Here is a 12,609-nt window from a genome sequence, read left to right on the forward strand (position 1 = left end):
TGTTTGTAACTATAAGAGGAAATTTAATCACAAAGCAGAGATGCAAATCCCTGAAATCTGAAAACAAACCGACACGAATATATTTAACCGTGTTCCAAACTCAGGGCAAACCACACAGAGAGCAGTCGCAGCAGGTGCCCTTCAAACACAGGTTTTACTGTATGTCCTTAGTGGGGCAGGTCCTAAGAACAAAATCATTATAAAAAAACCCCAAACCCAAAAAACCCCTAAAACTAAACAACCTGAAATTACATTCAGTAATCTTATTTAGTAATATTGGTATTGTTATTTTGAAATTGGACCTAGTTCAATAGATAGATATAGTAAGATAAAACAAATAAGTAAATAGAGGGTAGGGCAAAAGTAGCTTAACAGTTGTGAGTGCTCAAAACAGAGCTGATTCTTATATTATTATTTATTAATTATTGTGTTATTCTCCATATGAACAAATGGTGGGTATCAAGATTTTCAGCATAAGAAAAATCAATGAAGTAAAGAACTTGTCATTTTTTAAGTTAAATAATTAGATTGGGGTTTTTGTTGTTTGTTGTTGGTTAAAATGTCTTTTATGTGTGTCCTCCCACCACCTGTGCCTAGTGGACTGAATCTCGCTGGAGCAGTGCTTATCCAGTTAGCCCGAGGTTCACGTTCAAGTTCGATCATTGCTTCAGGGTTAATGCTGTCAAGTCAGTTAGTCCTATGTTAAACATATCAAAAGCACCTTGTCCTGGCTGGTGTGGCTCAGTGGGTTGAGCACCGGCCTGCAAACCAGAAGGGCGCTGGTTCAATTCCCAGTCAGGGCACATGCCTGGGTTGTGGGCCAGGTCCCCAGTTGTGTGCTTGGGAAAGGCAATGGCTCATGCATCCATGTTTCTCTCCCTCTCTTCCTCCCTACCTTCCCCTATCTTTAAAAATAAATCAAATCTTTAAAAAAATCTTAGTTGAATGTGTTTGCTGTAAAGCAGTGATTCTCAGCTAGGGGCGATTTCTTTCCAGAGGGTATGTGGTAATGCCTGGAGACATTTTTGGTTGTCAAAACTGGGAGGTACTACTGATATCTAGTAGCTAGAGGCCAGGGATGCTGTAAAATATCTTACAATGCACAGCACCCCCTGCCCCCACAAAAAAAGAATTATCGCTAGTGCCGAGACTGAGAAAACCTGGAGAGGCATGCTGTCTTAGGAGAATTTGCCCAAATCTGTGGATATTAAAACGTGCTAAAATATTCATAAACTATAAAGTAAAAAAGTATTTTGTAAGTTTGCAATAAAATCTAGTGCATCTGTTACATTAGGGACCCTTCACAAAGGCATAGTATAACGGATCCCTGACAAGAGACCCAACAGAAAATGCCATCCGACTGTCACAAATCAGTGTTGAGCGTGGTCTCTGTCTTCTCCCAGCCCATGACCCTGTTCCAGATTCAGTTCCTGAATGCTGTTGGAGACCTGTTGGATCTGATTCCCTCTCTTTCTCCCACAAAAAACTCCAGCCTGAAGGTTTTTAAGAGATGGGACATGGGACACTGCTCTGCCCTTATTAAGGTGAGACACACAGCAGTCTTTCTCTTTTTCCTTGTTCTGGTCCACACAGACTTTTTGTATGTGACACCCAAGTATGGCAACGTCTTGTCGACCCCGGCTGTAGTTATAGGTCAGCTCTTGGGTTCCTCTATCGTAGATGGGAAGAACTAGAAGGCACTGGTGGAGGGAATTGGATGTACAGGATGTTACCTGCAGTTCTTCCACAATTCTTCCCATGCTGTATCTACCTGTCACTCTGACTTTCCAGAATCTTCCCTCTTGCATGCTAGGACAGTCTATCTTGTGTGCACATTAAAGGTTAATTTTCCGATAATAAATATAGCAGTAGACACAATCCCTGTACATTTACCTCACTTACAGTCAATTTCTCTATACATCTCCCTGTATACTTATTTCATGGAAGTAAGGGCACAAGGATTCTGTCAATTTGTGTCTCAGTTATGTTAATCATTTACGGCATGTATCTATACGTCACTTGTAGCCAGTTATCTGTATTGTTCACTGTGATTCTGACTATAGGTTCTTCCTGGATTCGAGAACATCTATTTTGCTCACTCGAGCTGGTACACGTATGCAGCCATGCTCAGGATATACAAGCACTGGGACTTCAGCATCAGAGATAAGGACACCAGCAGTAGCCGCCTCTCTTTCAGCAGTTACCCAGGTAAACAAATTCAGAGGGACATCTGAGCACTACTTCAGGATAAAACCTTGGTGGTTCAGAGTAACTGAGATGGAAGAAGTGTCTAGTGGTTACTAAACATTAATTAAATTTAATTTTCAGCATGCTTTTTGAAGATCTATAGCTCTAATGCTTTTTCAAATAGAATGACATAAACTTCGTTAATAGAGTTGCCAAACACTCACTTCCAAAAATGCAACTGAGTTATTTATGAGGTGCGAGGCACTTTCCTGTGCTTTGCTGTGGCAGCAAAGATGAGCAAGACGATCCTGCTCCCCGTACCTCCTCGAGGGCCTGTTTCTGTTTCTCTTACTCATTGCAGTATCCACAGCACCTAACCTAGTGTGTGGCGCCTAGTACTTAATAAATTCTTGCTGAATGAATGGATGAATGAATGGGTAAGCTTATAAATGTTACAATAACAAGATAAACACAATACAGCTAAGAATAATAATATTACTGGATACTGTGAATGCTACAAAAAGAGGGAGAACTCACATCAGGTTGTTGGAGACAGGAAAGAGAGGTTGACATCTGAGGTGAACCATGAATGATGACTAGGATCTGAACAGGTGGAAACGGATGGGAAGGACAGTCTCTGCAGGGTAGGACTTGTACACTCTTATCCCTAAAGGAAACAAGTAGATGATGCAACGAATAAAAGGGGCTAGTATAAGAAAATTGAAGTGGAAGCAACTGTAGCAAACACACATTGAAAGGAGGCCAGCTGCTCAGCTCCCACTGACAGTCGTGGAGATCAGTGTTTCCAGTTCCTCCAACTTCTCAAGAGAAAAACAAAACCCACCGTGTGAACCCAAGAAAACACATCTGCTGGCTGGAATTGCCCACTCAAATGAAGGTTTGCAACCTCTTCAGGAAACCTCATGCGCAAAGGCAAGGGGGAAATTCTTACCAAACTCCTAAGGGTCCAAGGAGGACGTGATGTGCACATTTTTTACCTTTAATTACATACCTGTCACTTACAGGGTGGTTGTACCGGTAGTATTAACGCCACCCGATCAGGAATGCTGACGAAGGGCATAACTTGCTATTCTTCAGTCCTTGGGACCTGACGCTTCTTTTAAGGCCATTTGATTTCATCTTTCTTATAGTTTGTTTAAGTGCTTAATTTGAGAGGGCTGGGGGACTCTTTGCTCTGTGCTCTGATTCTTTCGTGTTCCTTTAGAGCAAAATTTAAGGACATCAAGAGATGGAGACCCATCAAACACTCTTACTCTTTCTCTTGTTTACAATAAAGTGCAATGTTCAGATGTTGCCTGCACTGCTTTGAATCTCTGGAGATTAGTGTTCTTCCACAGTCTTAAAAATCCTGGATCCCAAAGGCAGGGATGGGGAAGGACATAAGGGATTTCTTATGAGACTCATGACTGTTAACATTTCCATGTTCACCCTTCCAGAATAGATACATAGATAGTAGAGATTTTTAGAGCAATTAAACAGAGAAAGAACAAAAGTTACTTTTTTTTTTAACCCCCTACGTGTTTTAACCAGAGCCAGTGGAGCAATGTGGTTCTGTTTTCTCGAACTGGATGACTTTGTTTTCAACAGCACACGTGAAGTACCGTGTCTTTCTTACATTGCAAAGAGCTGCTTAAGGGATCTGCCACATTGGATTCAGCCAGCAGACATGGAACTAAGCTTCGCCACCAATGGCATGCCGTGGGAGCTGTTGACCCCAGCACAGAGTTGGATGCTTGCTTGGTTTTCTTTGGTGGAGGAGCGCCATGGTAGATGAAGTGGATTAGAAGTGTGGTGTTAGTTTTGTTTTGAAGGGGGCAGGACCTGGAGGCTTTTCATGATAAGAACAAGGGTATTAAGAATCTCAGAGTCAGAACAGACAGATCAAGTCTTGAAACATTTGTCACTTGGCTGAAGCTCATGTTAAAGGTGATAACTGTGATGGTACAGACACCATCACACTAAACATGCGCGTAACTCTGAAGATCTCACACGCACCTGTCCATGCTCAGAACACACAATGGCCCCCCTGCAAAAGTCTGACCCCCAAGACGATTGCCATGAAAAACTCCAAAACTTCAAGACACAATGACCTTTTTTAAGGTTTCCAAAGGAGAAAGGCAGAGCTTGGACAGCTGCTAACCTGTTCCTCAACATATGAAGTCCAACTATTTTACTCTTATAAATCTGCTTTCTTATTTACAAAATGAGGCTAATATAATGCTTACTTCATAAAGTTGTAAACATCATATAATGTATTCATTCATCAACAATTTTCTGTTAAATTACTGTGCGAGGCAAAGTATTTACAATGGAGAACAAGACAGATACAATTTCTTCTCTAAGAAAATTTTCCTTCTGGTGAAAAATAGATACAAATAAAAAAGCAATGATAATACAGTGTGATTTGTGCAATAAATGATAGGCAAGACCAATGTGGGGATGTTGAAATAGACTGTAAGAGAGTAAAATTTAAGTTGAGGCACAAAAGACAAGTATAAAGTTGCCAGACCGTTGGGGATAGTGAGGTGGCAGAATATTCCAGATGGAACAAACAGCATGTATAAAGGCCAATAGGCAAGAGCAAGTGTGGAGAAGGCCAGAGAGAGGGAATGAAGGGCAATGCAAGACCATTAAAGTCACAAATGGGAGTGGCACATGTAGGTTTACATTTTAGAATTATCTGGCCCGTGAGAGGAGGACAAGAGAGGCTGCCAGCAGAACACTAGAATGCTGGTTCGCCAATCCAGGTGGCGCACACCATGTGTTTTATAGACGGCCAAACGATGTGGATGGAAGATCAATATCCACGTTTAAGAAGAACACAAAATGTCCAAAATGACTGCTGAGTGGCTGTAGCACGTCCTGCCTTTCTGCGGGCACCTGTTGTCCCAGCCAGAATACAGGTGGGATAATTACCTAATGAGAACTGCCAGGAGAGCACTCCCCGAACTGGGCCCCAGCACAGGAGGATGAAAGGAACAGTGCAGTCCTCCACAATGCGGTCATCGGTCATCAGCGTTACAAAAGGGCTTACCGTCTCCGGCACACCCAGACTGACCTAAGCCAAGCTCAGCTCCGTGTGCACCAGAGCACCCACTGACTCCATAAAGACAGGGGCAGTTAAGTCAAGGAAATGTGTTAATATTATAACCCCCATCTTAATCTAGAAAGGATTCCAGTGATTTTGTAGCTTCTTAGCCTCAGTTCTTTTTAGTCGGGTTTTTAAAAACAGTGTGAATTTCCTTTACCCTTGGGGAAATTGTTTTACCTGAAGATGCTAACGTGCAATGTCCTGGGGAAGTCAGAGGTGTAGCAGGTGCTGATCACCTCCACACCACTCCACGCCCAGGCAGTGAGTTTCTGGCTCTGAAGTACTTTCCTCAGAATGCCCTGAGTCCACCTCCAGCACCCTGAGACCAGGCAGGCTAGAGGATCTGGGGCATCCTGGCCCTGGCCCGTGTCTCAGGTGTATCTGATTTAGGAAGCACCTTTCCAGAATTTTCTAAATATCTTTCAGTGCCCAACACCAGCCAGCATGGCAGTGCCATTCAGGTGGGGCCAAGCTCAGACAGGGACCCATGCGTGTCTGGGTCCCTACACCTCTCATTTTCGGGAGCTTTTCCTCTCTACCCACACCCACAGGCAAGTTCAACTAGATGCCATGAGGAGCTCTAGGACCCAAGCCTATGAGGTGGTCCTGGTGAGCTGATCCTTTCTGCTGGCCCTCAGGGTGTATTCTTACATCACTGAGCTGACAGAATGTTGGTAGCGGGATGAGTTTGGATGACTCTCATGGCAGACACAGCATGTGTTCTTGGCTCTAAGTGAGCAAAGGTCATGCTTCAGCACCTGTTCCCACTGCAGTGCTGCCTTCCTTCCGCAGCACTCAAGGGCAGCAGGGGAAGTGACAGGTGAACTTCACTCTGTGTGCTCCACTGCTGGCCCCTGTCACCTCAACTCACTGCAATATTCTGGGGAGAGCTGGGGCCGGCCCCTATGGGGGCTTTTGAGAACCTTGCTCCCCGGCATCAATGGGCCTTTCAACTGATCTCATGCCTTTAGTTAATGAGGTGGCTTCCCACACTCACAGGCCAGTCTTCGGCTGCTTGGACCTTCCTTGTGCAACTGGGACTGCTCTTCTGGCCCTGCCCACAGGCCTCTCACCCAATGGTGCCCACTGCTGGGGGGCGTGTGAAAGGTGGGGGTGTGGAAAGAGATCACATTCTAGGAATGCAAGGGTTACAGCTGAAGGAGCCCAAGCGCAAAGAATTGGAAAATGTGCTGATCTATGTATATGTGATGATATTCTGAATTTAACTTGAATGGGCGTAAAGAAATTATCATTCACATTTCTCTTAATGCTCTGTGTAAAACTTGAATTTGTGGCCATAATGAACAAATCACAGGAAAGACTTCTGAAGGAGGCATTAGCAGCCAGTACTGACAGGAGGTGTGAGAGCTATTGCAGAGTCATTAAGTAAACGGCATTCGGGAACGGAAGAGGCAAAGAAATCCACGTTGCTTTAGTACAAGCAAGTTACAGAATCACGGCTTCGCGAGCAAGAACAGTATTGCTACCTTTTTCTCGGGGTGGGAGATTTAAAATTATCCAGGAACAATGCATTTGATAATAAGTAGCACAGAGAGATGGTACCTGGACACTATAAAGAATGTTCACATGCACCGAGTGGGCAAATTTGTACTTTTCTCTACCCATTATTCTAAATCTTCATTGGTAAACCACTACCTCTCACCTGGCCCATACATTTTGGAAAATATTTCTTCATCCAATTGTTTATGTAGGCAGAGGCCCTGAAAAACATACTTGCCTGAGGCTCTGGAAACTCTAAGGAAGGTGGCCCTGGATAACCTTGTTCTAGAAGCTTTCCACCCCTCATAGGGTTTTTAAATAGCTGTGGTCCAGTTTATCTAACAACTGATAAGCCTAAGGAAGATAAAGGCCCCAGAGTAATCCCACCGCAGGATACTGTACACAGCTTAGTGTTGATTTTGGCTATGCAAGTCAAGAGCCAAGGAAGTAAGGCAGACATGGAGAAAAGTCCCATAGAGGATGACAGCACTGAAAAGGGAGCAAATACCACTTCTGAAGGGTACAAGGGTCTACTGACTTCAGTTGCAAGGAATCTTTCAATCAATTCAGAGAAAATCAGTGTCATTAATTCTGAGTCTTCCAACCTATGAATATAGTAACTCTATTTATTCAGATCTTCTTTTATCTGAGCAATGTTTTGCAGTTTTTAGTATATGGGTCATACATACCTTTAATTCATTTGAATCTTAAATAATTTTTGATGCTCCTATAATCAGAATTGACTTTTTACTCCTTTTTTCCATTGTTTGTTGCTTGTATATATGCATTAGTTATCTATTACTGCATAACAAGTAACCCCCAAAATTAGTGGCTTGAAAAAACAATAATCATTTAGCATCTCCTAGTTTCCACGGGTCAGGAATTTAGATAGAGCACAGTGAGGATGCCCTGTCTCTATTTCACCATATCCGGGGCTCCTGTTGGGAGACTCACAGACTGAGAGGCTGAACTCTCTGTTACTTAACTGAAGCTGGAAGACACACTTCCAAGGTGACTCACATGACTGACAAGGTGTGCTGGCAAATTGGTTACCCACCACTTGGGCCTCTCCATAGGGCTGCTCAAGTATCCCCATGACAAGGTGTCCAGCTTTCCCAAGACCAAGTGGTCCAAAAGAACAAAGCAGAAACAGCAATGCCTATTATGACCTAGTCTCAGAAGTCATATACTGTCACTTCCACCACATTCTACTCATTATGATCAGCCCACAGTCAAAAATTTTTTGGAAATATAAAATCACCACAATATAAGATATAATTTTTTTGTATTTTTACTTTTTATCCTGAGGACTTTCTAAATTCATTTATCAGTTCTAATAATTTTTCTATAGATTTCTTGGGATTTTCCTATATTCATAATCATGCCAACTCTACATAAAGACAATTTCACTTCTTTCTTCCCCTGTATGCCCTTGATTTCTTGCATGATTGCACTGGGTGAGAACTCCAGGACCATGTACACTAGCAGGGAATGATAATCCTTGCCTAGTTCCTGATCTTAAGAGAGACATACTCAGTCTTTCATCATTAAGTATCATGTTTGTTGTAGGATTTTTATAGATAACCTTTATAAGGTTAAGATGATCCCTTCTCTTCCTACTTAGCTTAATGTTTTTTACTAGGAATGAATGTTGCATTTTGTGAAATTCTTTCTCTGCTTCTATTAAGGTGATCATATAATTTTTCTCCTTTTTTACTATGGTGAGTTTCATTGATTTTTGGATGTTAAATGAACTTGGCATTCCTGAGATAACCAACACTTATTCATAATATATTATTAAAAATATTTATTCAACTTAATGCCATTTTGTTAAGGATTTTTCACCTATGTTCATGAGAGATACTGATCTGTGGTTTTCTTTTCTTGTTATATGTTTGGCATCATGGTAACCTTGTCCTTATAATCTGAGTTGGGAATTATTTTTTCCTTCTATGATTTCTGAAAACGTTTGTGTATGACTGGTATTATTTCTCCTTAAATGTTTAATATAATTTATCAACTAAGCCATCTAGATATACAGTTTTATTTGTTGGGAAAGTTTTTAATTATTCAGTTTCTTTTATTGATATAGGACTATTCAGGTTTTCTAATTCATCTTGAGTCAGTTTTGAAAATTTGTGTCAATGAATTTGTTCATTTCTAAGTTATGTTTATTGACAAAGTTATTTATACTACTTTTATTAACCTTTTAATGTCAGAAGTGTCTGCAGTTAAGTTCCTTTTTTATTGATTTTTTTATTGAACATATTGGGGTGACATTGGTTAATAAAATTATATAGGTTTCACGTGTACAATTCTAGAATACATCATCTGTATATTGTGTTGGGTGTTCACCACCCCAAGTCAAGTCTCCTTCTGTAGTTAAGTTCCTTTAATCATTCATGATATTGTCTTTTTTCTTGACCAGTCTAGCTAGAAGTATGTCCATTTTACTGATGTTTTTCAATAACCAGATTTTATTTTCCTTAGTTTATTTTCTGTTGTTTGTCTATTTTTCTTCTCTAATGATTTACATTCTTTATCATTTTCTTTCTTCTACTTCCTTTGCATTTTGTGGTTTTTTTTCAACCTTCTTAAGGTAGACTCTTAGCTGGTTGATTTTTACCTTTCTTCCTTCCTATTATAAGAAAATAAAACTATACATTTTCTTCTAAGCATTTCTTTCAATGTATCTGACAATTTTATGGTATGTTTTGTTTTCATTGTCATTCAATTGAGAATATTTTCTATTTTCTCACAATTTCTTTATTTGTGATTTAATTGGAAATACAATTTGGAAACTAAACTATTGTTTAGTTTCCAGAAATTTGAAGCCTTTCCAGATATACTTGGGGTTTTTTTAATTTTAATTCTGTTGTGATCAGAAAATATACTCTGTATAATTTCAAATTTTGTAAACTTTACTGCTACCTGTTTCATGACCCAGTATGAGATCTATCTCAGTGAATGATCAACATGCAGTAGAAAAGAATGTGCACTCTGGTATTTCCAAGTGTAGCATTCTATAAATTTATCAGGTTAACTTAGTTGTTAGTGTGGTTCAGTCTTCTATATCCTTAACGATTTTCTAGCTATTTTTTCTACTAGTAACTGAGAAAAGAATATATACACTTTCTACTATAATATATTAATTTGCCTACTTCTCATATCATTTATGCAAGTTTCCTTCATGTATTTTGAAACTCTATCATTAGGCATTTATACATTTTATTTAGTATATATTCCTAGTAGAGTGATCTTTTTATCAGTATGAAATGTCCTTCTCTGTCTCTAGTAAAATCCCTTGTCTTAAAATCTGTAATATCTTATATTAATAAAGCCACTCCAGTTTTCTTATGCTTTTTTAAAAAATAGTTAAGCCTGACAAGCTCGGACTTTTGATAAGAGAACTTAGTCCATTTATATTTAATGTCAATATGTATATATGTGAATTTAGGTCTGCCATTTTGCTATTTGGTATCTTTATATTATTTTTCTGTTTCTTTTCTTTTTGTTTTCTTTTGTGTTAGTATTCTAATAAAACAGTCCAAATTTTAGTAACCCAGTTGGCTTTCTAGCTATATTTCTTTGCATTGTTTTTAGTGATTACACTGAAAATTGTAATATACATCTTTAACTCATCACAATTTACATGAATCAAACATCTTATGTCTGGTAAAAAAAGATAGGAACCTTGCACATGGTAATAATCTCACTCAGTGCCCCCCTACTTTTCATGCTATTGTTGTCATGTGTTATGTCTGTATGTTATAAACGTGCCAATATGGTGTCATAACTTTTATTTCAACACATGTCTTTTAAAGAATTTAAGATGGCCCTGGCTGGTGTGGCTCAGTGGATTGAGCACCAGCCTGCAAATTGAAAGGTTGCTGGTTCGATTCCCAGTCAGGACACATGCCTGGGTTGTGGGCCAGGTCCTGAGTTGGGGGCTCGCGAGATGCAACTAATCAGTGTATAGCTTGCATGTTTTTCTACTTCTCTTTCTTACCTCATTCCCCTCTCTCTAAAAGTAAATAAATAAAATCTTTTAAAAAATAAAAAAAGAATTTAAGGTGTTATGTGTATAAAACAAACCCCAAATAGAATAAATACAAAGAAAATCAGGGAGAGCATATCACAAAACCAAAGGAAAAAATCTGAATGCAGGGGAAAAAATTGTACAGATACTCCTCAACTTACTATGGGGATACCTCAGAATAAACCCACTGTGCAACTGAAAATGTCATAAGTTGAAAATGCATTTAATACACCTAATCCACCAAACAGCATAGCTTAGCCTAGCCCACCTTCGACATGCTCCGAACACTTACATTAGCCTACAGTTGGTCAAAGTCATCTAACACAAAGCTTGTTTTACAATAGTGTCCAATGTCCTACGTAATGTATCGAATGCTGCACTGAGAGTGAAAAGCAGAATCTTTGCATAGGTACTTACCATTAACACACACAGGTGGAAGTACAGTGGGTCTGAGGACGTCTGGAGCATTGAACTAAAGTTAATTGCATCACTTAGAATCACACAGCATTTTGTTAGCCTGTGAAAAGACCGAAATTCAAAATTCAAAGTATGATTTCTACGGAATACATATCACTTTCATACCATCATACGCATGAAAAATCCTAAGTCCAATCATTGTAAGTCAGACCATCTCTGTGTGTGTATATATATATATATTCTATTCTATTACATACATTTTATCTTTGGCTTCATGAAATGCTAGCTCTGGCTTTCTTTGTATTTATTCTATTTGGAGTTTGTTGAGTTTATGAGATCTGCATATTAATGTTTTTCCTCAAATTTAAGAATTTTCAGCAGGTATAGCTTCAGATATTCTTTCCATCCCCTTTTGTCCCTCTTCTTTTTCTGGGATTCCAATTACTTATATGTCAGAATGCTTCATCTTATTCCACAGGTCTTTGGGGTTTTATTTTTCTTCAGTATTTGTTTTCTCTCTCTAGTGTCACATGGGATAATTTTATCGATCTATTTCAAATTCACTGATTCTTTCTTCTGCCATCTCAAATTTACTATGGGATCCATCCAGTGAAACTTCTTCAGTTACTGTAATTTTCAGGTCTAGAACAGCCATTTTGTTCTTTCTTTAGTTTCCATTTCTCTGTTAATATTTCCTCTGGTAAGTTTTAATACCATATTTCCCTTTTCTGAACTGTTTGAAGTTGAAGTCTCTGTTAACTCCAGTATCTAAGCCTACTTGGAAACAGTTTCTATTCGTTTTTTTAGTGTAGGGAACGTTTCCTTATTGAATTCTTATGTCTAATGACTTTAGGTTGAACAGTGGCCATTGCAAATCAGCGCGTTGTAGTGACTGTAGAGTTTTTGTTCTGAGAATTGTTGGTGTTTTATTATCGGCGGTAATTAATTGCTTGTACTCAAACTTCAAAATGTATCTCCCACCCAATGTGCAGCAGCCAATGTCTTTGCGTAGTGTTTCTTTTGCTTCTGTGTGCTCTTTTTTCATCCTGGCTCCTTGGAGATTGCCTCTGTCCTTAGTTTAGTAGACAGCCAAGGATTTTGGCAGGGGTTAACTGAAATATTAGAGCTAACTCTTTCTGTGGTTTGCTTGTTTCTAAGGTTTCCTCTAAATTTCCATTTGTTCTTCCAGCTCTAAATTTTGCCCTGTGACAGCTTGAGCAGTCTGAGCTATATATGAGTTGGGGGATTCCCTGTCAAAGTCGTAGCAAACTCACATATCTCACCAGGAACAATCGCAAGGGTCTTACAAGAGTAAATCTGTCACTGCTTTCTGTTTCTACCCTGGGATCCTTGG

The 12,609-nt window shown here is 39.5% G+C and overlaps 1 protein-coding gene across 1 annotated transcript in view; it reads left to right on the plus strand.

Moving 5' to 3' along the window:
• The window catches only part of PLBD1 (phospholipase B domain containing 1), a 50,928-nt gene that overhangs the window by 26,954 nt on the left and 11,365 nt on the right, over positions 1 to 12,609 (plus strand). Inside the window, exons 5-6 of the mRNA XM_053921776.2 lie at positions 1,404 to 1,544; positions 2,064 to 2,208. Coding sequence (XP_053777751.1) covers positions 1,404 to 1,544; positions 2,064 to 2,208 — 286 coding nt within the window. The remainder of the gene's footprint in view (positions 1 to 1,403; positions 1,545 to 2,063; positions 2,209 to 12,609) is intronic.

Source organism: Desmodus rotundus, chromosome 3 (genome assembly GCF_022682495.2).
Source record: "Desmodus rotundus isolate HL8 chromosome 3, HLdesRot8A.1, whole genome shotgun sequence".
In the NCBI taxonomy this organism is placed as follows: Eukaryota; Metazoa; Chordata; class Mammalia; order Chiroptera; family Phyllostomidae; genus Desmodus; species Desmodus rotundus.